This window comes from Colius striatus, chromosome 13 (genome assembly GCF_028858725.1).
Source record: "Colius striatus isolate bColStr4 chromosome 13, bColStr4.1.hap1, whole genome shotgun sequence".
Lineage (NCBI taxonomy): Eukaryota > Metazoa > Chordata > Aves > Coliiformes > Coliidae > Colius > Colius striatus.
This window is the reverse complement of record NC_084771.1, coordinates 10,670,549-10,694,146: the sequence shown is the minus strand read 5'-3', so window position 1 is coordinate 10,694,146 and position 23,598 is coordinate 10,670,549. Positions and strand designations below refer to the sequence as shown.

Below are 23,598 nucleotides of genomic sequence, written 5' to 3'. Positions count from 1 at the left end.
TCAGGGCAGTGGTGCTGCCTTGGCCTGGTATCTCCATCTCTCAAGGCCCAGCAACAGGGACAACACGTGTGAGCCTGAGAGCTCAGGCCTTGCCCTTCTCACAGCCTGGAGCTGACAACTCCCCCCACCTCGCTCAGGGGCAGCTCAGCACAGACTGGATCCTTACGCTCGGGGCTGCTTTGGGCTGCACCAGCCCTCCCCTGTGCTGCAGTCCACCCTCTCCTCATGGCCTCTCCAAGGTGCTTTCTGGCCAGAAGCACAGGGCCCTTGTGTCCAATGTCATGGAATCTATTAATCAGAAGCTATTAATTAGGCTGTGGGGCATGTCCCACAGGCAGCGTTAAGGCTTGGGCTAAGCCTGGAGGAGGCGTTGGGAATGGCTCTGTGGGGAATGAGGTTGGAGTAAGGGAGGGAAGTGATGGCGGTGCAGGAGGCAGGAGGGGGGTGCGTGGGGTCGAGGCGCGGTGGCCGTGTCCCCGCGGGACGGGGGGTGCGCGGGGGCGAGGCGCGGTGCCCGTGTTCCCGCGGGACGGGGGGTGCGCGGGGGCGAGGGGCGGTGGCCGTGTCCCCGCGGGACGGGGGGTGCGTGGGGGCGAGGCGCGGTGCCCGTGTTCCCGCGGGACGGGGCCGCGCGCTCCCCGCGCCAGCGCGCGCACCCGCCCCGCCCCCGGCCGCGTCACGCGGACCCGCGCTGGCCCCGCCCCGGCGCCCAGGCCCCGCCCCCCGCGCGCCGCAGCGGCCCCGCCCCGTGGCGCCGCCGGCCTGTGCTGGCCCGGGCGGGCCGCGCCGCGCGCTCCGGGGCCGCCGCCGGTAAGTGCCGCGGGGCGGGGAGGGGGCGGCGGGGTCCCTGCGCCGCTCCGCCGCGGCCGCGCCGCCCGGTGCCGGCGGGACCGCCTGTTGGTGCCGGGCGCTACGGGTGCGGGCCCGGCCCTTCCCTGTCCGGTCGCTCCGTCAGGCCGGGGCGGCCGCGCGGCCTCCGGGGGCTGCCGAAACTTCGTCGGGGAGCGGGGGAAGGGGGAATGGGGAAGGGCCGCCGGTCCCGCTGCCTTCCCGCCCGCCCAGGCGGACCCGGGCGGCGGAGCCCCCCGTCCAGGGCTGCCAGCCCCGCTCGCCGCCGGAGCGGGGACGTGCCCGCCCGTTCCCGGCGCCGCGGCCGAGCCGGACCCGCCCCGTCCCCCGAGAGACCGGCATCGGCGCGGGGAGCGGCGCGGGGCGCGGCGCGGCCTCTCCGGACTGTGCCCTTTCTCATTTTTAAACGCTTCTTTTCATGCGCTGTGGCCGCTGCCGCCGGCCCTCGCTCGGCTTCCTCTGTGCAGCATCCATCCGAGCAGCGTGGCCGCAGCTGCCCCTGGATGCCAGCGCTGACGTGGAGCCGCAGCCACATCCTTTTCAAATCCAGTCCTTGACATCGTCTTTATTCGTGTTTCGTTTCACACACGCCTCACTTCACTTTTGAAGCAGCCCGTGTGCACGGAGCTGAGCGGGCGGTCGCCTTTCAGGCCCCTCTGCAGAGAAAGCCCAGAGCGGCTCCCAGGAGGGCTCACGGGCTGAGGTGGGGAAGCCCCGGTGGGGTGGGCAGCGGGGTTTGATGGCTTATGGGCCAGCGGTTGGGTGTGTTTTCAGTCTGAGATCTCTGGTTAAGCAGAAAAGCTTCACCTGCCTCACAGCAGTGAGAGCTGAGCCTCGGGCATGGCAGCTCCTCAGCATGTTACAATTCTTCTTGCATTTGCTTTCTCTGACCTCAGCTCTGTGGAACAAACATTATTTGAGTTGTTGTGTTACCAATGTTAAGCCAGGATCAGATTTAAAACCTACCTCTGAGTTTGAGAGATAATCTGATCAGGGTGGCTCATGGTGGATGTTCTGTAATGCAGTTTTTTTACTGGCTGGACAGATGATTTTGAAAACAACTGAAATCTCCTTAAAAAATAAAAGGGGAGGGGGGATAATAAAGAGCTTTCTTCCTGGACACATGTTTAGTTTCAGAGCTGTGTCCTGGTTTGGCCCTCTGTCTGTATCACAGAATCCCTGAATGATGGGGGTGGGACAGGCCCTGCAGAGCTGCTCCAGCCCAGCCCCTGCTACAGCAGGTTCCCCTCGCTCAGGAGGCACAGGAACATGTCCAGGTGGGTTTGGAATCCTCCAGAGAAGGAGCCTCCACACCCTCCCTGTGCAGCCTGGGCCAGGGCTCCCTCGCCTCAAACCAAAGGAGTTTCTCCTGGTGTTCCAGTGGAACTATTTATGTTCCAGCTTACCACAGAAAAAGGTATTGCCCCATCCTGCTGACACCCATCCTTTAGGTGCTGATCAGTGTTAACAAGGTTCCCCCCTCAGCCTTCAGGTTAAACAGCCCCAGGTCCTGTAGCCTTTCCTCATAAGGAAGATGCTCCAGTCCCCTCAGCATCTCTGTAGCCCTGCACTGGCCTCTCTCCAGCAGTTCCCTGTCCCTCTGGAGCTGGGGAGCCCAGAACTGGACACAGGACTCCAGATGAGGCCTCACCAGGGCAGAGCAGAGGGGGAGCAGAACCTCTCTCGACCTGCTGCCCACACTCTGCTCGATGCCCCCAGGATGCCATTGGCTCCTTGCCCACGAGGGCACATTGCTGCTCATGGTCAGTTTATTTACTCCCAGGTCTCTCTCCCAGAGCTGCTCTCCAGCAGGTCACCTCCAGCCTGTCCTGGTGCATCAGCCAGTCCTCCCACTTTACTCCCTGTAGTGTGGTGTGAGGTCTGGGAGAGCTGAAGTTGGGATTTGTCTAGTTTCAGTCCCTTTTCTCGCTTGAAGGTGGGGGGTGACCAACCCACTGGCCCTGGGGAGCTGGAGGGGTTGGAGTGGGGTGGCTCAGGGGTCAGACCCGCCTGTCCCCAGGCAGTGGGGATGCTGCTGAATGGAGTCACGTGGTCTTCCTGTGCTAGCAAACTTGTACATTTAAGCATCATGATATTTTCATGCCTGGTTTTGAGGAGCAGAGGGAGCTGAGGAGGCTCTTGCAGCTCCGTTTCCAGCCAGTGACGAAGCCCTTTGCTTGGTGACGGCCATGTCTCTGGCTTTGCGCCCTCCCTGCTGTCTCCTCACCTCTTTCCCCTTTCTCTCTGCGTTAGGTGTGCTGTCATGCTGCCATCTCTGCTCCCAGAGGAGGACTCTGCTTCCAAAGCCACCATTTCCAGCTAGATGTACCCGAACCAAGCGGCCGCCATGGACACGGGCTGCGCGGAGGAGCCGGAGGGAAGTGACCTGCAGCGGGAGGAGTGCGGGGAGCGGCAGCCCCAGCCTGGCACTGCCCCCGGCGCAGCCGTGGAGCCGCCTCAGCCGCCCCCCGGCAAGCTGAAGAAAACGGCTTTCAAGCTGTTCGGAGGGAAGAGGAGCATCTGTACGCTGCCCAGTTTCTTTGGAGGCAAAAGCAAAGGCCAGGGGAAGGCGGCCTCTAAAAAGGGCCTCGTTAAATGTAAGACCCACGACGGGCTCAGCGGGGCCGTGGACGACGAAGGTGGCGGGGTGCAGCTGGAAAGCCCTTCCGAGGGCTGCAGGGACTCGCACGCTTGCCCTTTGCCGAGCTCCCAAAGCGCTCACTTGGCCATGGACACCAGCACCAGGTTTGACTTTGGCCAGCAGGACGGCTCTCTACCTGGCAGTATCGAGGGCGGTGAGAAAAAGCCCAATGGTGAGAAATCCTCCTTTCCCAGACCCAAAAAAGGCCTGAAAGGGTTTTTTAACAGCATCCGGCGTCACCGTAAGAGCAAGGCTGCGGAATGTGAGAGAGCAGCGGAATGTGAGTGGGCTGGGGACACGGAGGAGGCCGCCAAAGCTCCTGGCGTGGGAGCGGAGAGCCGAGGGGCTGCGGAGGGAAGAGGCCTGGGGTCTGTCCCTGTCGCTGCAGCCTGCCCTGGAGGCTCAGAGGACAACTGCTCCATGGGCACCGCGGCCGACGGCGGTGAGGTCACTGAGCCCGGCGGTCCCACGGCTGACGGAGGCGGCTCTGAGGGTGACGAGGCGGTGCTGGGGAAGAGGGATCTGGATACCAAGTCGGAGGCTGACGCTGCTGTCAGCGCAGAGTTTGACCAGGGTAATCTGCTGCTGGCCTTCCATCCGGACTTCATGGACAACGACCCTCCTTGCCTGCACTCTGGGGACCTGCTAAGCCTCATCTTGGGCGATGTCACATCCCTGAAGAGCTTCGATTCCCTGACGGGGTGCGGAGACGACATTGCTGAGCCTGACATCGCCGAGAGCAGCATCTCCATGGAGCGCAGCAGAGACACTGCGAAACGGAGCTCCTGCCTCGTGACCTACCAGGGCGGCGGGGAGGAGATGGCCATACCCGAGGAGGCGGAGGAGTACCTCCACCAGATATGGGACGGCAACGCAGCAGGGGATGGCAGCTACGGAGCGCAGGTGTCGAGTAGCAGTTTGGAGACACACGCCTCGCACGAGGCCGAAGCCCAGCCCTACGTGGGGGACGCGATGGACGGCGTCGACCTCCTGACACCTCAGAGCGACCAGCAAGAGTCCGCCCCGAACAGCGACGAGGGCTACTACGACTCCACCACGCCAGGGCCTGAGGATGAAGGTGGAGACGGGCTGGGTGAGATCAAGAAGGACCGTCTTCCCAGAGACAGTTACAGCGGTGATGCACTTTATGAGTTTGACGCGCTGATGAGTCCGACTCACGGGGAAGAATCCCTGTTCGAGAGCAAAATCTCACGCCCGGGGATCTTCAGCTACTTCTTGGACTTCTGCCTCCCCGCTGAGAAGAACCTGATCCAGATGATGGATCAGAAACGAGGGGTGATGGAAACGGAAGAGGAGCGGCTAGCGGCCATCCAGAAAGAGCTGCTGTACTGGGAGCTGCAGAGGGAACCTATCCTGAAACAGCTCGATGTTCCCAGCAAGGAGAAGTGTCACCGGGAAAAGCAGTGCATTGAATGTAAAACTCGAGCAGCCAGCTCGGTTGGCAAGAATCAGAGTGGCCTTGGTAGCGAGCAGCTGGCCTCGCACGCCCCAAGCAGGGGGGTGAATGGTGGGGTTTTGGTGGCTAGAGCTGAAAATCCAGAGTGGGGGGATTTCCCAGGGACTCTCTGTCCAGAAAACTGTTACAACAGCCAAAAAGCCCAAGGAAGTTGCCTTATACAGCTCGCAAAGAGCACCCCAGGGTTTGATTCGGACCTGGATGGTGGGTTGTTCGGGGGCTCGATCCGCAGCGGCGTAGCCCCAGCCAAAGCTGGGATGTTCCCTGACTACAGAGTCCCGGAGCATGGAGCAGAGGCCGGTGCTGACAGGCCCCGGGTGGGCGCTGAGCCTGAGCCTGAGCATGCCGTCAGCTTCTCGCAGGCGCTGGTGGAGTTCGCCAGCAGCGGGACCCTCTTTTCCAGCCTCTCCGAAAGCCTGGGGAGCTCTGCCTCTGGCTCTTCCTTCACCCAGAACCTCCCTGCTCTCCCCACCATGGTCACCTTCGATGTTGTTGACGTGGAGCAGGAGGGAGAAGGGGAGTGCGAGCAGCACCCCGAGATGAACGCGGGCGAGGACATCGCTGAGGCCTTTGACGACGGCTACGGACAGAAAGAGTCGTTGGCTGAATGTGACGAGCGAATGTCCCCGGGGTACCCTCTGGGCTCCTTCCAGAGCTGCAACTGGGGCGTTGCCAGCCTGCCCCGTCACCTGCGCCTGCACGGGCTGAGCCCCTCCATGCCCGCCCCGCTCTCCCTTGACAGGAGGAGCCGGTCCCTGGACACGGAGAGCCTGGAGTTTGAGCTCACTGACTCGCAGGTAGGCAGGAGCGGCCCTCAGCCCTGCCGGCTCTGGGCGAAGCAGGAGGCTGGCAAAAAGGACTCGGGTGGAGCGAGGAGGAGCAGGAGCAAGGAGGAGGGTGAGCTGGGGGCTCCTGACGGTGAGTTGGGCTGGCCAGGCCTGCAGCACCTCCAGCACAACACCGACGTGGCTGCTGAGGGGATGGAGCGCTGGGGTTTTGCTCCGGCTGCCGCCATGGAGGGTGCCTGGGAGCCCGGGGAGCGGGTGGGCACCGCAGCCCCTTTCCTGTCCCTTTCCCACAGCGTCACCGAAGAGAGTCCGGACAGACAGCCCCAGGAGCCAGAGCTGAGCAGGCTCCTGCTCAGACCCTCCAACTTACCTCTGCAGCCTGAGGCGCGCTGGTCCTGCGAGGCAGCTGCTTCCTACAGGTACCACGGAGAAGTGGCCAGCAAAAAGCTGCCCCGCTTGTTACCCTTGGGGGAAACGGAGCCCGAGCTGCCCGCCTTCAGCTTCGCTTGCTCCCCGGAGAAACGTGCCAAGGGCAAGCCCGTGGGCATCGCCCAGGCTGTGCCCCAGCACCCCGACAGCAGCGCTGAGCCCGTCCCCAGCGCCGAGTGCTATGCAGAGCCGCTGAAGGGCCGAGCACCCCCCCGCAGCACCGCCATGAGTGTCGCTGAGGCCCAGTAGCCGCTTCGGGGAGGGTTGGCAAAGGGCAGGGAGGGAGAAAATAAACATGAACCAGCAGTTTGGGAGTGACTTGAATCTAGACCCGGGGCTGATAAGGACGAGCTCCTCTCGCAGTCACAGGACACGGTCTGGCTGTGCTGGTGGGGCTGGGAGCAGCCCCGGGGCTCTGTACGTTAACGCTGAGGCACTTTCTGGTTTCCCGGCGCGGTCGTGGCCCCCGGCGCCTGCTCACGTTGCTGCTAGAGGAAGAGCTGGGGACAGACCCCTTGCTCGTGGGGCAGGTTTGGGTTGTTTGCTAGAGGACTGGAGCTTGGGGAAATCTTTGAGAGAAACTGGGGTTGGGTGTTTTGTTTTCCTTCCTTGGTGAAACGTTTTGGTTCAGACTCACTTTGAATGTCTTTGGTCTCGGTTTGGGGAGGCCGGGAGGAAGCGTGATGGTTATTTCCAGAGCGAGGACGGGAGGTGAGTCAGCTGAAAGGGCACCTTTGCAGGACACTGTTATTTATTTATTTCCCCTTTCCCCAAAGGAAAGCAGGAGCTTTTGCCTTGAATGGTTTGCAGGCCTACTTTCAATCTGTGAAAGGTGCCGTGTTCAGAGGGAACAACATGTCACTCCCTTGTAGGAACAACCTGTCGCTCTCTCCTTCACCGTGGGCTGTCTTCAAGCTGCAGAACCCCCAGGTGAAGCCTTTCCTGGGCTTTGCCCCACACCCCTCACCTCTCCCAGCCCAAGGGCTTTGAAATAAGCTAAATCTGCATCGTGCCTGTAGCTGCGAAGGTGCAGGTGCTGTGACTTTCTTACAAAAGGAAGTTTTGTGGGTTGTTGTTGTTGTTTGGGTTTGGTTTTAATTATTTTACTGTTAATTTTCTTTGCATAAGCTCATAGGAGGGAAGTATTCTGTTCATTGGAATACAGGATGTAACGCAGCCTAAATTAGGCTTCACAACTTCTTCCTCCTAACTGGAGGGAACAAAAAAAGCTGGAGGTTGCTGCAGGTTTTGGGTTTCTTTTTCCTCTTTGAAGGAGCATGGTGGAGGAACACGAGCTAAGGAGAGAGGCTTTGTCCAAGGAGGTTGTACTAGCTCGTGGAAACATCAGCTTGAGGTGTCTCCCCTGTCCTCTCTGATCTCAAACACCAAACGTCCCTGCCCGTGTGACTTACAAAGCTTCTTCCTCATCCTACCCGAGCTCTGTGTTCTGGTTTTAATTCGATGACGGATGATCATGATTTGTTTTTCTCCACCCTGAGTTGCCTCTTTTTCTGCTGTTCCCTGCAGCAGAGTTTGTAGCATTAAAAGCCACAAGACCAACAATCACAGATGAAACAGCAGATTTTTCTGCCACCTCGAGGGCTGAGTGCAGGGCGAGGGGCAGCTCTGCTCAACCCAAACCTGTGTTTCCTGCCCACAGTGGGTAACCCCCCACTGCTGGAAACCTCAGCAGCTCCCTGGCATCACTATGTTTACAGGCACAAGCAGCTGCTTTGGGTTTGTTTCCCTCCCTGCAAGCAAACTGAGGTCCTGATATTTGTTTTTGAGAAGCGGCCCCTCACTGCCCTGTCTATATGTGTGGAGGAGCGAGGAAAGGCAAAGCCAGGCTTCACTTGCCCACAGTTTGACCCATTTATTTGGGTTTTTTCTTTCCTTAACAGACTCAAACCTCATTTTTTCAGTATTTTCCTGCAGGGTGTTACCAGAGGAACCCACATCCCTCCATGCAACCAGAGAGGGCTTTTGGGACAAACCCGGCTCCTGCCACAGCTCCCACTCTGCATCCCCCACCTGGAGAGGAGAACACGGTTGGGCAGCAAAGTGCCCTCTCCTCTGGGCTTGGAAATGCAGTCTCCCCTTGTTAGCATGAGGGAGCATCTGCTAATGGATATTGCTTCCTCGTCTTGCTGGGAGCAAGGCCACAGCACATCTCTCTCACAGAGTGAAAACCAGGAGCAAATGCTGCTGCTGCCACCTCAGAGGTCATCACACAGATGACAGACCACAGCAGACAAACCTTCCTTCCCAGCAGTTGCTCACCCTGAGCAGCAGCCCCTCACTGCTATTTTTTGGGGGGAGGGGGGTTGTTTTAATGACTTCTTTTAGCGTGTCACCAAAGGCATCTGGTGGGGTAAGGGGTGGGGGTGGGGGGGGTTGTGTAGTGTTTCATTTAGACATGGTGCAGCCTTTGCCAAAGCCTTGGTGAGGTGGGAAAGTGTCTCGGTGCTAAAAATGAATGTTCAGTTGCAAATGCATGTCTCTAGGAGTAATTCTTTGGGCTGTAGGTACGTAAGGGAAAGGCTTAGTGAAAAACAGATTGTAGACTCGAATGTGTGGAAGCAATACAGCCAAGACTTGATAATCTGACTTTATACCAAAGGTTTCTCCTCTTCACCTGATGGGAACTAAATGAACAAATATCTATTGAGGTCAATGAGTTTTCCAAAAGCATTTTTGAAGCTCATTTGCTGGATTATTGGCGCCTTCTGCCCCATTAACCCAAAGAAATAGGCATTTTCAGCCTGCCAACCCGGCCTGTAACTTATCACTGCTCTAGGGAGATTGGATTCTACTGCCTGATGTCCTGCTCTTCCTGAAGTACCAGTCCCCAGGGTAAATAGGAACAGATCTTCTGGTCTTGGTCTGCATCAAGCCATTAGTCAAACACTGCCTTACCTGAGGAACTCAAATTTGAGAGTGATATTTGAGGCTTTGTAGGAAAAAGGGCTTCCAGAACAGAAGCCATGAGAGTCAGGAACAGCAGCTTGTCCTGCTAAGACAGGAAGGACAAAGTCCCCCTCCAGGAGCTCTCCTGAGGATGTTCCTTGCCGGGAAGCTCCTGCCTCCGGGGAGTGAGTTACGGCTGTTGACGTGCGATGAAACCGCTGCCGTTGGGGTCAGTCTACCAAGTGCTCCTGTATTGCATTTGGGGGATTTGGGCTTCTTTGTGTTTGTTTGTTTTTTATACACCTAAGAAAACAGTTGGGTTTTTTTCCTCTATTTTTGTATCATTTTGGCATTTTATACTCCCCAGGGACGTCTTAGGGACTGTTGTTTCCCACGTGTGCGTGGCGGGGGTTGCCCTCCCCAGGGAGGAGAGGCAATCGCCGCTGCTGCTGCTGCCACTGCCCGTGCAATGCCGAGGGACCGGCTCCTTCCCCGCAGCCATCCCTCACCACAACACTCTTTGCACACCCTGCTTCCTTCCCACACTGCTGCATCACGCTCCTCCTTCTTTGTCGGCAGCATTTGTGGACTTGGGGTGATTTCTCTCCCTCTGAAAGGATTGTTGGCCCATCATTTTTGAAGTAGAAACCCGCAGGTTTCACTCGGGGCTTTCCTTTCTGTGTGCTTTGCTTGTTTCACCTAAACCTGGGGCTTTTCTCAGCTCCCCAGGCAGGAGATGCTGTTACTTGGTGTGTGGTGATGCTCTTGAAACTGGCGACAAATTCGCTCTCATCACCTGCTCAGTGTCTGAGGATTCCTCTTGAAATAACCTTGGGCCTTTCCACCCTCTCCTGGAGCCTGGGGAGCTTCAGCCCTGCGCCACCAGCACCTGTAAAGCATCATCCTGGAATAATACTGCCTTGAATTTTGGGATCAGAAATGCAAGGAAGGCTCTTGACTAGTTAATGTGGCTCTTCTTGCTTTGTTTTTTTCATGTAGTGGAATGAATGTGCTGCTTTGTTTGCTCTGCTCTGGAGGAGTTGTGCCCCTGCAGAGTTTGCAACCCTGTGCGGGGTGTAAGGGCTGGAGTCACTGCTCTGCAGAAGGCCACAGTGGTTAACTGAGCAGACAAGAACAATGTCAAACAGTGACATGAACAAAGAAAATGAAATGCTGAAAACCTAAAAGGTTACAGCCAAAAGCAAATCTTCTTCCCCTCCTTCCTCCCTTCTCCCCTCCAGCTCCAGCAGAGATGGCAATTGCGACTGAGACCATGGCTCTGCCTGGAGTTCTGTCTTTTAATTGACTAACTCTTCACCTAATGGTGGGCTTCTTCTGTCTTAAATGGGTTTGCCCCCATTCCTGGCAAAAATGGATTTGCCCCCACTCCTGGCAAACATTCCCATGGCACCTGGGGCTGTGCCACACTTCACATTCCCTCTCCCCCTTTGTTTTCAGGCTCCCTCCTCCCCAGCTGGGGCTGCCTGCTCTTCTCCCCAGCACTGAGGCATCCTGGAAACGACACTTGGGTGAAGGGATAAATGAAAATCTAGAAAAGCCTCTGGGTTCTAAAGCAAAAAGCCCCCATTAGCCCTTGGGCCAGGTCACCCTGTGCTCGCCTGGGAGCTCAGGAGGCTCTTCCCACACGACCAACTTGTCTGAATTTGGGGTTCCCCCTCCCCAGTTTTCCTTCTGGTCTCATTGCTACTAGTCCTTTAAACTTTTTAATGTATTGATTGTGTTTTAAAATGAATGTTCCTTTCACTGAATTCTAATGAATAAACTTCAGATTTTTAGAGAACACTCGATTTCACTCATGGTTTGTTTTTTTCCTGCTTGATTTAATCGTTTTGGGTTCTCCCTGCTTATTTTGTACTTGATTTAATCGTTTTCTTTGTCCTCCCTTCCTATCTCTTGATTGTTTGGAAGCAAAGTGGCTTTTTCAATGGGAGAAGGCAACATGCTGCTTTAGAGCACAGGGCATTGCTGAGCCACAACACAGGCTCCTCAGCCCAACCCTGTGCCATTAAATGATCCCTGCAAAATATCCATCATTTCAGGCACCAGCCCCCAGAGCCAGATTTCCCACCTCACTTCTCACCCTCTGCTGTCCCTGGGCTGTGGGTGACGGGGAGCAGAGACTGAGTGGCTCTGAGGCTCCTTCCTTCTCAGCAACATTTGTTGTAACAGAAGAATTTCAGTAGCATTTGTGGGAGGAAAGGCAGTAATGGCTCTGCCTCCCCCTCTGTTCCCCATGCCTCACTGGTAGGTTCCTAGGTGGAGAAGAGAAGGGGTTGAAGGTGTGGGCTTAATTTGGGATTTTATTGCGCAATAAGCACTTCTGAGGGAATTTATCAACATTGTTACTTGTTCAGTAGATTTAATTCCCTGGTTTGTCTGTTTCTCAGAGGAACAACCACATCACCAGGACAGGCTGGAGGTGACCTGCTGGAGAGCAGCTCTGGGAGAGAGACCCGGGAGTGCTGGTGGGCAGCAAATAAACGTGAGCAGCAATATGCCCTCGTGGGCAAGGAGCCAATGGCATCCTGGGGGCATCAAGAAGAGTGTGGGCAGCAGGTCGAGAGAGGTTCTGCTCCCCCTCTGTTCTGCCCTGGTGAGGCCTCATCTGGAGTCCTGTGTCCAGTTCTGGGCTCCTCAGCTCAAGAGGGACAGGGAACTGCTGGAGAGAGGCCAGTGCAGGGCTACAGAGATGCTGAGGGGACTGGAGCATCTTCCTTCTGAGGAAAAGTTGTGGGATCTGGGGCTGTTTAGTCTGGAGAAGGCTGAGAGGGGACTTCATCAGTGGTGATAAATCCCTAAAGGGTGGGTGTCAGGAGCATGGGGCCAGTCTGTGTTCTGTGGAGAGTCAGTGATTCTGTGACAAGGGGTAACAGGCACAAGCTGTAACACAGGAAGTTCCACTTAAACACCAGGAGAAACTCCTTGTTGAGGTGGTTTTTGGCTGAAATAAGAGCTGGGGGAGAAGGTGAAAAGTGAGTTGAGCCAGTGGTTCACGCAGCTCCATCCCCAACAGCCGCCCCTCAAGACTCTGTGCTCGTGTGACCTCCCCATACTGGGGACAGTGAGGGACAGAGGCAGCAGCTGAGGCCATCTCTGACAACAAGCAGAGCGGGACCATGGCAGGTGAGAGACCACCAGCCCAGTGCTTCTCTGGAGGGAGAAGCTCCTGATCATCCCTAATTGAACTCAGAGCATTAAAAAGAAATGCCCAGGCAGGGGGAAGGGCAGAGGGCAGGCAGCAAGTGCTGCTGGTTGATGAGCTCAAATTGTTTTCCTTCATTTTAAACACAGGCAGAGGTCTGGAAGCTAATTCACTGGGGAAAATGAAGTGTGGGGCTGGGTCAGAGCTGCCAGGGGCTCTCCCCTGCTGAGGAGGGAAGCCACATCCAGAAAGTTCAAAGAAAAGGTGTTGGAAGGCTGGGCAGGAGCGAGGAAGGGGGTGTCTGGTGGCACTTGGTCCCTGGGTCAGGAGCTCAAATCTCATCTCAGTCTTCAGGTTCTCCCTCTGGAGTCATGATCCTCTCTAACCTCTTTGCAGCCTGCTGAGCTGTCACTCCACACATCCTTCCTGCACCCTCCCCTTAAAATACATTCCCCAAGGTACTCAAGTTGCCTTCCCTGATCTCATTTCTGAGGTCTAAGACAGCTAAAGCTGCACAGCATTTTCTCCCCAGGGTGCTGGCAAAGCCTGTTGTGCCAGCTGGGGGTCCCAGCAGGGACTGGGGTTATCAGGGGACACAGGCAGAGGGGTGCTGCAGGAGGGGGATTTCACATCATCCCTGTGTTGCTTTCTCCTTCTGCTACCACTTTCCTGCTGTACAAGTGGCAGGAGGTGTGTTTGACCATGATAGCAGAGCGTTGCTGGTGAGGACAGCACATCCCACTGGGGATCCTTCAGAGCTCCAGCTATAATTACCTGGGAGTAAACACAAATCCCCTGGTTCACTGCAAACAAGGCCCTACTGAAACAACTCACTGGATGTCAGTTGTCATCATGCAAATGTGTGTCACACTTTGAAGTGTTTCCCCCCAAGTAATTTAAACAGCCCTGACATGACATTGCTCCATGAAGGAAGACATGAGCATCTGTAACAGTTTCAGGCTTCCTCACAACTGTTTCCCAGAGGCTGGAGCAAAAATGAGCTTTTCTGGGGTTGAACCTAATTCTGATGGAGTCTCAGGATACTTACTGTAAAAAAAGAGAGGAGTCCCAGCAAAAGATGGGGGCCCAGCAATGCTGAGGAGCTCCTCGGGGTCTGATGTCCCTGGATCCCGCTGATATGCCCAGTAAGACCAGACAAAGCACAGCCTAGCCCTATTTCTGAAGCTGGCTGTGATAATTAGCAGCCAGCCCATTAATCAAGGCAATTGTTGGGGATTTGTGGCCACGAATCTCCTCTGACTCTGCTTCTGCTGTGCTACCCGGTCTGGCAAGGTTCCCTGTGGATTTAATTTCATCTTTCTCACCCTAAATCCTTGCTTTAAGCAGAACTCTCTGCTCTGGGCTGTGGGGAAGCAGCGGTGGAGGCAAATCCCTTTCCAAAGGCACACAGAGCTGGTGGGGTCAGGCAGAGCAGGGATCTGCAGCTCAGGCAGGGCGTCCTTGATTAGTGTCAAGGGAGAAAACGCTTCAGTCAGGCCAAAGCCTCAGTGCCCCGAGAGTCTGCAGAGGTGGGAACAAATGATGGAAAACAACGTTTTGCCTTGGAAAGGGGCAAGGCCAAAGAGCAGCAGGGCCAGGCTCCCCCTCAGCAAGCTCCTCCCCTGACCTGGGGGGGTGTGGGGTTCCGAAAGAGCCAGAAAGTGAGGGGGAGGGCTCAGGTTTTGGGGGTACAGTGGCAGCAGCCGGGCCAGGGGCTGCAGGTGCTGGCGACCATCCCCCGAGCGGCCTTGTCAACCAAGCTCCCGCCCTCTTGCGGGAATCGCTGCGGTGTGCGGGGATTTGGGGACCAGTTCTGATGCTGGGCTGACCTCTACGGGAGAGCTCAGTCATTGCAGTTGTTGTGCTGGGGCGATGCTGAGCCGGGGCTCCCCCAAAGCCCTGCCCAGGGAGCTGGGGGAGTGCCCAGCCCTGGAGGGATCCCAAAGCCGCGGAGCTGAGGGGCTGAGGGCCGTGGGTGGGCTGGGCTGGGTGAGGGGAGGGCTGGGACTCCAGAGCTTAAAGGCCTTTCCCAACCCAAATGGTTCTATGAATAGCTGAACAATCATCGTTAGATGCCTGAGCATTGCCTGTGGTTAACACCAGACAGTTTTAAGCAGAAGTTTGCCAAAATACCCCCACGCTAAGGGACGTGGGCCTGAGCTCCTCAAGAGACTGCAGCTGTGGGATGGAAGTCAGTTGGGTGACGGAGGCCACACCTTGTCACGACGACTCCTCATCTGTCTGCTCTGGCTTTTGAGTGATGGGGTCAGAGCTGGAGGCAGGGATGAGCTATTCCTCTTTCTTTCCAGGGCTAGGGAAGCTGCTGCTGTGAAGGACACTTGCATTGGAATGAGACCTGAGGCCTGTGTGGGAGCTCCAGGAGGGAGCACAAGTGTTTTATGGGAAGCACCCCCACGATTAAGGAATGCCAAAGACCTTGATATGATTAAAAAGGGCTTAAAGCTGACTCTGAAAAACTGGATATAGGGGAAGAAACTCTACAAGGCAGACAGAGGGATTTCACTGCACGCTCCGTGTGGTAAAACAGCTTCAGCTAAAGGAAAGCACCAGAGCCAGAGTCTGCCTGCCACAGCTCAGACCTCACAGATGAATTTTGTGGAGGTTTTGTATGTGTTTTTTGTCTATGTCTTCATTTCTATTTGTTGCAGTGAACAGGGCCTGCTGAAAACTACACAGCTGGGGACTGCAACCCTCTGGTCCCAGCAGCACAGCTTCTGCCAGGCCAGTGACCAGCAAGGAGGATTCCTTGGGCATTTGTGCTTACATTGGATGAGCCATGTTTGGGTATGTTGGGTCAGATCTTTTGTTTCTTGCTGTGCCTGGGCTTCACTTGCTGCTCCAAGGCTGCTGTGCAGGGACTCAGACCAAGGTGCTGATGGCTTGTGCACTCTATGTATCATTCCCATACAGGCTGCTGAGATCCATGAGGGTCCCAGTGATGCCTAGGCTCTCCCTGACCCCCAGCTCCTCTTGTGCCATCTCACCCTCCCTGGCCATGGCACCTTTCCCTCAGGACAGTTCTGGCATTGAGCTGGCAGGACCCTGAGGCTGCTAATGGCCCTTTAGTGGCCCTGAGAAGCCTCACCTGGGACCCACAGCCTCAGGAGCCCATTTAAGCTCAGCCCTGGCTGTTAAGTCCTTCTCTGGGCTATCTTGCTTAGTTCCAGCTCCTCCCTGGCCATGATGCACAAGTTGTCTTCCCAGCCTGACTGAGGAGCTGCTGCCTCACCACAAAGGTGCCTTGGCCAGCCTCCTTATCCTGCTCACCTTGCTCAGGTACCACTGGGACAGTCCCTGCCCTGCCAGCTGTGTTCCTGCCTTTGTCCAGTGCTGTTGGTGGCATCACTGCTGACCTCAAACGCCCCTAAAGGATGTTTTGGGGCCAGGCAAGTGCTGCCATGTTTGGCAAAGGGCCATCAAAAGGGTGGGATGCCACAGACCTACCAATGTCTAAATAAACCCATCCCTTATAAAGCCACCCAAGGCTGCCTGTGTTTGTTCTCATGCCAAGAGCTGCTTGAGGAAGACTCCCTTCTCTTCCTGATGCTTTGGAAATGCACAGGAAGGTTTCCAAGGCACGACTTATCATCCCCAAAGGGTGGGTGCACAGGGGGCAATGAGGCTGTACAGCTTCAACTGGACATGCAGAGAAGGCTTCTTCTGCTGCTGAAGTGGCAGTGATGAGCTCAGCTGTACCTCAACCGCCTGGGCTCTGTGCTGCTCCCCACATAACCCAGGGCACTCCAGTTTGTGCTCCATCCTCTGCTTGTGCCTTGGCTAATCTCCTTCCTACTATGCAAGAGGTAGAGATTTGCTGCTTCCCTTTGCTGTTTTTCCCTGGGTTATTTCTCCTTCATTCCATTTTCATAGAATAATCAAATCATTTGGGTTGGAAAAGCCCTTTAAGCTCCTGGAGTCCAACCCTCCCCTCACCCTGCCCAGCCCACCACTAACCCCTGGCCCTCAGCACCTCAGCTCCGTGGCTTTGGGATCCCTCCAGGGCTGGGCACTCCCCCAGCTCCCTGGGCAGCCTGGCACAGGGGCTGACACCCCTCTCAGGGAAACAGTTCTGCCTCAGCTCCAATCTCAACCTGGGGCAACTTGAGGCTTTTTCCTCTTGTCCTGTCCCTTGTTACTAGGGAGCAGAGCCCGACCCCCAGCTCCCTGCAGCCTCCTGTCAGGGAGTGTCAGAGAGGGCTCCTGTCTCCCCTCAGCCTCCTCTTCTCCAGGCTCAACACTCCCATTCCCTCAGCCCCTCCCCAGCTCTGATGCCTGGCTCTGGCCACACTTTTCATGTGCTTGGCTTCACCCTGTTATTTTTCCCTGGGCAATACCCCACTCAGCACGATGGGGCTCTGCAAGCCCAGCTTGGTGGATGCCTTCCCAGCCCCTTCTCTGCTTTCCTCCTGGGGTGAATCCTGCCCGCATGCCCCTGCAGAGGGCTTGGTGGGAAGACATGGCTCTTTCTCACATGAGGCCCATCCAGAGAAGGCAGGAACTCACATGTCAGTGCCCACAGGCCTTCCAGCAAGTCTGAGGACCTTCCTCCTCCGCCCCCTTGAACTGCACCGCGCGAAGCTGCCTTGGCTTTGATCGGGAGGTTTGCTCTGTTTGATCTCCTCTGTTTGATCTGATCTCCTGCCTCCCTGCTGTGCTCTGCCATGTTTTCCCCTGTGCTTTTTCTTCCTTTGCAACGTGGGGAAGTTCAATTCCACATGCCTATGAACGTGGTGCCAAGGATGTGCTGTTATCGTCTATGGGCTCTTAGTCCTTTTTGGACAAATAATTTGTTTGCAATAACAAAGTGTTAAAATAGGGGGGAAAAAAACCCACAAAGTGCAACCTGGAAGTGAGCCAGAGCCAGGGAGGGAGGAGTAGTCTTTTCTGCTATTGTTTCTTCTGAAAAAACCCCCACATGAACCAGCCTAAAAATGAAACCTCCCTGCCTGTGTGCCTATAGATTGTTCATTAGCATGACACTGCTGGGGCTGGGCAGGGGGCAGGTTTAAGTGCCCAGAGAGAAGTCGAGTCTTGCTGCTCCTATTCTACACCCAAAAGGTCTCTCCTGGCCTCCTGATGTGTTCTTTTAGCTCAGGTGCCTCGGGGAGGATGGCACAGCATGGCTTCTCCAGGCTCCTGCCCATGGCAGCTGGGACACCTCTTTGGAGATGGGTTGTTCTGGTTTCCTTGGGCTCTGGTTTATAAAACCCCCCAATATTGACCCAAAGCAGAGTTAGCTCAGGTGGTTCTCGATGCTGGAGCAAGCTGCTGGTCTGCAGGTGATCTCCTTTTGGTGAGTAACAAGGTGTTAAGGAGCGGGATGGGTTTGGGCACTTGGCGTTTCGTTGCAACATGTCACTCTCATCCCTTATTTCAGGCCTTTTTTTCCTCCTCTTCTTGAATCCCCTTATAACATTGACTCCCTCAGAATATTTTTGGTTGCTGCACAGCCTCCTCAGCAACTTGTTTTGGGGGTTTTGAGGTTAATGACAGAGCTAGGCCAAGGAGGAAAAGGGGATGAAATGAGACCCCAGAAGGAGAGGATCTGGTAGTTATCTCAGGCTTGCCCAGGGGCAACTTCACCTCTGTTATTTTCCATTAAACAGAACAAAACCAGTCCTACAATTTTCTAGCCTCTAGGAGAGATGCTGGCATCTGGATGGAGGAGAGACAATCAGCTCCTTGAACTCAGAGAGCTGAGGTGACCAAGGCACCACATAACAGAGGCAAACCTGACCATGAACAGGCATTTTTGAGGCCTGGCTTTAAAACTGACATAATATGACCTCAGCATCTACACCACAGCATCACTCCCTTGGCAGCCCACCACAGAGGTGCTTGTGCAAAGCTGTTGCTTTTTCCTCACAGAGGAATCAGCAGGGAATTTTTGTCCCACCAAAGCTACTTCTGGTTTTGGTGAGGCAGTTTCTGTCCCAGGGCTGAAGTGTCTCCCTCCCTCTGAAAGGGACCCAACCCAATTGCTGTTGGTTTTCCCTCCAGCAGCATCTTCAGGTCAGCAGGTGAAACCCCATGGCTCAGGGGACTCAGGACAGGCTGGATAAATACAAATATTTCTTCCAGTCTTAAAATCAACTGCAGTGTCTTACCCAGGTGCTGGGGTCCTCCATTCTCCTCCACTTGTGCTCATTCTCTGGTCCCTGCTGAAGCAGTAATACTGCAGAGCCTACCAAGGCTGCAAGGTCCTTGCAGTGTCTTTCTGCACAATCTAGATCCTTTCTTTTCTCCTCTTCTGCAGCTTTGCTGAACTTTGGCTGTGCTTTTGCCCCAAGCCCACTGCCATGCCTGCTGCTGGGTAGGAGCCATCCCTCAGGCTGGCAGCTCCATAGGTTCCAGCCCCTTTGGGTGGCTTTGCCCAGGTCCTGAGCTGCTCTGGGGCTGAGCAAGTGTGAGTCACACTGCAGAAATCTCCCTGGGGCTGCTCCTTGCTCCAGCATTTGGAGATCATGCCCATCTCCAGCGTGCGTGTTTGGACTGGTTCAGACAGAGCTGTTTAACTGGGTGAATGGCTCAGCATCTCATGGAGGGGAGCAGCTGGGCTGAGGCCAGAGCATCACTCCTTGCCCCAGGGAAAGATCCTGAGGCTCCTGCCCACCCCCCCACCCACTTTGGCTCTCCCTCCTGGTTTTGGCTCTAATCCCCACCATGGCTGAGGACAGTGGTCTCCCAAATGCCTCCCCCTTCAATATAGGTGTAGTTGTGGGCTGAGTCAGGAGCAGGAGGAGAAGGATGCTGAAGAAATGTGGGCCATCACGTGGGAACAGCAAAGGATGTGTGTGACACGGTGGTTCAGCAGGAGCTGGTGGGGAAATGGGGTTTTCAGTCACCAAGGGGTCTGCCCTGCCCTGGCTGAGGCATCCTGGGCAGCACATCACAGCATATTGATCCCAAAGGCACTGCTGGGGTGAAGCACCCATCAGACAGGCCCCAGAACCTCACTGCCTGCCTTGCAACATAGAATCATGGGGGTTGGAACGGCCTTGCAGAGCTGCTCCAGCCCAACCCTCCACTAAAGCAGGTTCCCTTCAATCAGGGGGCACAGGAATGTGTCCAGGTGCGTTTGGAAACCTCCTGAGGAGCCTCCACACCCTCCCTGGGCAGCCTGGGCCAGGGCTCCCTCACCTCAGCACCAAAGGACTTTCTCCTTGGGTTCCAGTGGAACTTCTGGTGTTTCAGCTGATGTCCATGACCCCTGTCCTGTCACTGGACTCTACAGAAAAAAGTGTCACCCCATCCTGCTGACAGCCACCCTTTAGGGACTTGTAAATGTTGATGAAGTTCTCCCCTCAGCCTTTTCTTCTCCAGACTGAACAGCCCCAGGTCCTGCAGCCTCTCCTCCTCAGAGAGACGCTCCAGTCTCCTCAGCATCTCTGTAGCCCTCCACAGGACTCTCTCCAGCAGTTCCCAAGCATCCAGCTTCATGCTTCCTCACCTGCTGCTCACTCCAAAGGCCTCCTCTTCACTTAAATGAAAGCCACGTGCTTTAAAGAACCTGCAGCTGCTCCTGTCTGTGCTGTGGGTGCTGGAGCTGTTGGGGTGTGCTCCTGCCCTTGGCTGCCTCCTGCTGCTGCTCTGGATCCTGCCAGCATCAGCTTTGCAAATGCAGGAGAAAAACATTTCCTCCTCCACAAATAGCAATTAACGAGGCTGCCAGAGGTTTGATGTTAAAAGTGTGGTTTCCAGCATCCCAAGTTGGGGAAGCAGCAAAAACTTGGGTGTTTCTCAGATGTTGTTTGCCAGTGAGGTGTTTGCAGTGCAGCTGCAGGGGATGTGGTCTTTCTGTGCTTTTAGTGAGTGGATCCCTCTGGCATCATCCCCCCTGGGCACAGAGGGGTGCTGAGAGACTGGAGCCTGGGGCCAGCCCTGGCCATGGCACTCTGCAGTGTGCTATTAATAACCCACTAGTGAGGCTGCTGGGCTGGAGGAAATGAAGGAAATGAAGTTAATATGTGGAAATGTTTCCTTGTTTTCCCACTTGGTGCTTGGGGACCTGCCTGTTGCTGCCTGCCCCTCACCCAGCCCAGGCTGTGTCTAGACTCCAGGGCTGGATGATAGCTCTCAGAGAGCCCAGTTTGAGGAAAAAGTGTTGAAGAATAAGGATTCTGAGCATGACAAGAGAGCTGAGGACTGTTAAGGCCTGTCTGGGCTGCTTGGAAAGAGGGAGAGATGTTTAGGGGCTGTGCATTAGGGGCTGTGATGAAGGGGAGAAAGAGCACCTTTACTTGTGGATGTGAGGGCAGTGTTAGTCCTGGCTGGTCCCAGCTCTGTGCTACTCAGACTGGAAAACCAGCCTGTGGGCAGAGGATGGATTGTGCTGGAGATGCTTTCCCAAGGGCTGGAGGCAGGAGCCTTGGCTCTGACTCGAAGCTCAGACCCTGGCTTGAGCTCTGAGAGCAGCTTCATAGAATCATTTTAGTTGGAAAAGCCCTTGAAGCTGCTGCAGTCCCAGCCCTTCCCTCACCCTGCCCAGCCCAGCACTAACCCCTGGCCCTCAGCACCTCAGCTCCACGGCTTTGGGATCCCTCCAGGGCTGGGCACTGCCCCAGCTCCCCGGGCAGCCTGGCACAGGGGCTGACACCCCTCTCAGGGGAAAAGTTCTTCCTCAGCTCCAATCTCAACCTCCCCTGGTACGAATCCCCAACCCTGCCAGGGTGCACATCATGAGCTGCTGCTGCCAAAGTGCCTTCGTGGGGGTGAGAGCAACGGCAGCATCTCGCAGGGCGGCGCTGGGGTACGTGCTAACTCCTGCTTGTTGTTTGCTCCCCTGCCAGCTGGTTTCTTGTTAAGACAAGATCCTCCTTAACGTGTTCCTGGGTGGAGCTGAGCCCGCTGCGGGGCAGAGCCATAACCTGCTGAAGCCTCCCAGGCTCTGAGGGGAGCAGAGACGGGCACAGGGAGCCCTGCACAGCGAGTGCTCCAGCAAACCTCCAGACACAAACCTCTACAGCCAGCAGCGTTGTGACACAGCGAGACCTTCCCTACACAGCACCAGCCCATGGAGGGGAGATGGTGAGAGGTGCATCCTGCAACCTTTCTGCTGAGCTATGGAGGATCAGGCAGGGACTGCAGCAGGGAGCACTGTAAAACCATCTGAGCACCCACAGAAGTGGAGTCACTCCAGTGATCTACCCCAGGATCAGCTCTTGCCTTGGGGATTTCATCCTTGCCTTGGGGATTTCATCCTTGCCTCCAGGTTCCCCATCCTTAGTTTGTCTCCCCTTGCAGTTTGCCACCTCCAGGCTCTCAGGGTGCAGGTGATGCTGTGAGGGCTCCTGTGTTAGTCCAGGAAAATGCTCCTAGGCTGCCTTTCCCCTCCCTAAAAAAATTACACTTGCAGAGGAGGAACAAAGGCGGCCCAGGGCAAGAATAGGAGTCACCTGTGAACAAGCTTGTGAATAAGCCTGGGTTGGTGAAAGGGGGACAAGTAGTGTGAATGAACTCTCATGGAGCACAAATGAACCCTCATTACAGTTTGAATCAGGAGTTAATGACTGTGGTTTGGTGATGTGCTTGAGAGCAGAACATTTCTCTGCCCCATCCTGCAGCCATTAAAACTTCAAATGGTGAGAAAAACTCCCAAAAGGTCTCTCTGCTGTAGGTGGACTGCCTTATCTGGGATGTGCAGCTGGGTTCTGAATGAAACACAAACCCTCAGGTGGTGAGTTCATCCCCTGTGTGAGTGTGCTCATTCCCCTGATGGTTTCATTCCCCTGTGTCCCTGGGAATGATGTTCATTCTCCTGCCTGAGGGGCAGAGGGGTCCCCTCCTGTGGCTGCACAGCACTTTGAAGCCATGAGGCTGTGCTTTATTTAAAAAGCAGAATAAATGCTTCTGCTGGGCACCAGGATGTATCCTCCACCCTTAACTCAGCATGGTGCTGATGGTGGAGAAGTGGAAGCTGCCCCTTTCCTCACCCCCAGACTCATCAGGGCATCTCAGCTGTCAATTAATTGAGTGTAGGTCTAAGCCACCCAGTACCTGTCTCCTTTGAGAGCACAAACCCAGACCACATCAGTTTAACCCTCCCCTTGCCTTGTTACAGGTGTTTGCCTGACCCCATCCCAGGTCTAACCTGGAAGAGTGAAGGAGAAAAATGATCAGGAAAATGACAGGGTGGGGAAGTGCCTGGTTTTAGGAGGCTCTGGATCTGGATTTAACTCCCAGGAGCTGGTGAGTGGGCATTTCTCCCCCCAAACAGGAGGGTACATGTACTGCAGTGCAGTCAATTAGGGAAAAGAGAGCAGAGGAGAAGCTGGTGCAGTGAAACAGCCCCATGGGCTGTGGCAGGGGCATTCTGGGCAGTACTACGGATTCTTCATCCTGAGTCAGGACATGATGGAAGGTGCTATCCAGCCAAAACTGCAACCCATCCCCTGCCTGTGAGCAGCCTAATTTGAAGCCCAGTTTTGGTGGAAGGATGATGGGACCAGGTGTCCTATCTCAGCTGGAACTACTTGTGATAAACGTAAAAGAAAAGGAGACAATGAGCCAGATGGTGACGGATCTTTGTAAAGCTCAGAGGTAAGGAATAAGTCAGAGTATGGAAACAACCCTTTTGGGAGCTGGTAACACCTCCTCAAGGTGTCTGAATTAAAAGATGAGAGCCTATGGTTTGTGTTTTCATTGGTCTCAGTGCACACATCACATATGAAGAGGTCTGAGACCAACAATGGTTAGGCCACAGAGAGTGGAAAGGGCTTTGGGTTAAGGGATGGGGTAACACCATGGTGACTGGGCATCTACTAGAAGAGGCTGCTAATATGACCTATTTCTTTGCAGACAGAGGCTTTTGTAACCTTCTCTTGACCCAGTCTGTATGATCCAGCTGTAAATCTCAACCCCTGCAGATGCTTGAGGGCTCCTTTACCAAGGCAGCTGCACCAGTTCCTAAGCTGCTTTCGCATTGCTGTAGGGCTGAGCTCCCTAAAGGCACCCCAGTGGGAAGCAATAGGGCTGTCTTAATTACAGAAGCACAATTTCTGCTGCCGGTACAGACACTTTGTTTGGGTTTCTGAGAAGCTGATAATTCCTTATCACCTTTGTTTTGTTCTTTTTTCTCCTCACTTCAGGGACATGGAAGGAGTCCCCTTGTCCTTGATGGTGTCTGGAGCAAGGCATTTGCTGGGGCAGAGGTGAGGGAAGGGATGGCTGTTCCCTTGCCTGTGGCCCCAGATGAGCTGCCTGAAACTGACCATTTTTGGCTAAAGCTGGAAAAATAAAGCACTAAGTCAGATCAGCATTTTCTGCTCTTGTCTTCACTGGTCTTTGTGGTCCCTTAAGCTTGTTAGTCTGTCGATGGGCCTAA

The 23,598-nt window shown here is 55.4% G+C and overlaps 1 protein-coding gene across 12 annotated transcripts; it reads left to right on the top strand.

Moving 5' to 3' along the window:
- Nucleotides 1-760: 760 nt before the first annotated feature.
- On the top strand, nt 761-23,498 carry AMER1 (APC membrane recruitment protein 1). 12 transcript variants are annotated; one of them, XR_009819678.1, is made up of 8 exons: nt 761-810; nt 3,103-6,174; nt 11,500-11,594; nt 12,126-12,235; nt 14,924-15,059; nt 21,065-21,302; nt 22,336-22,814; nt 23,363-23,498. XR_009819678.1 is itself a non-coding variant. In XM_062006796.1 (4 exons), exons 2-4 carry the CDS (start codon nt 3,173-3,175, stop codon nt 14,584-14,586), a joined length of 3,120 nt encoding a protein of 1,039 aa, XP_061862780.1. In that variant the 5' UTR covers nt 761-810; nt 3,103-3,172; the 3' UTR covers nt 14,587-14,678. The 12 variants fall into 12 exon arrangements, 6 of the variants coding, with proteins under 6 accessions (XP_061862780.1, XP_061862783.1, XP_061862779.1 ...); XR_009819676.1 differs by lacking the exons at nt 11,500-11,594; nt 12,126-12,235 and having other exon boundaries at nt 14,564-15,059; nt 22,336-22,463; XR_009819674.1 differs by lacking the exons at nt 11,500-11,594; nt 12,126-12,235 and having other exon boundaries at nt 14,564-15,059.
- Nucleotides 23,499-23,598: the final 100 nt, after the last annotated feature.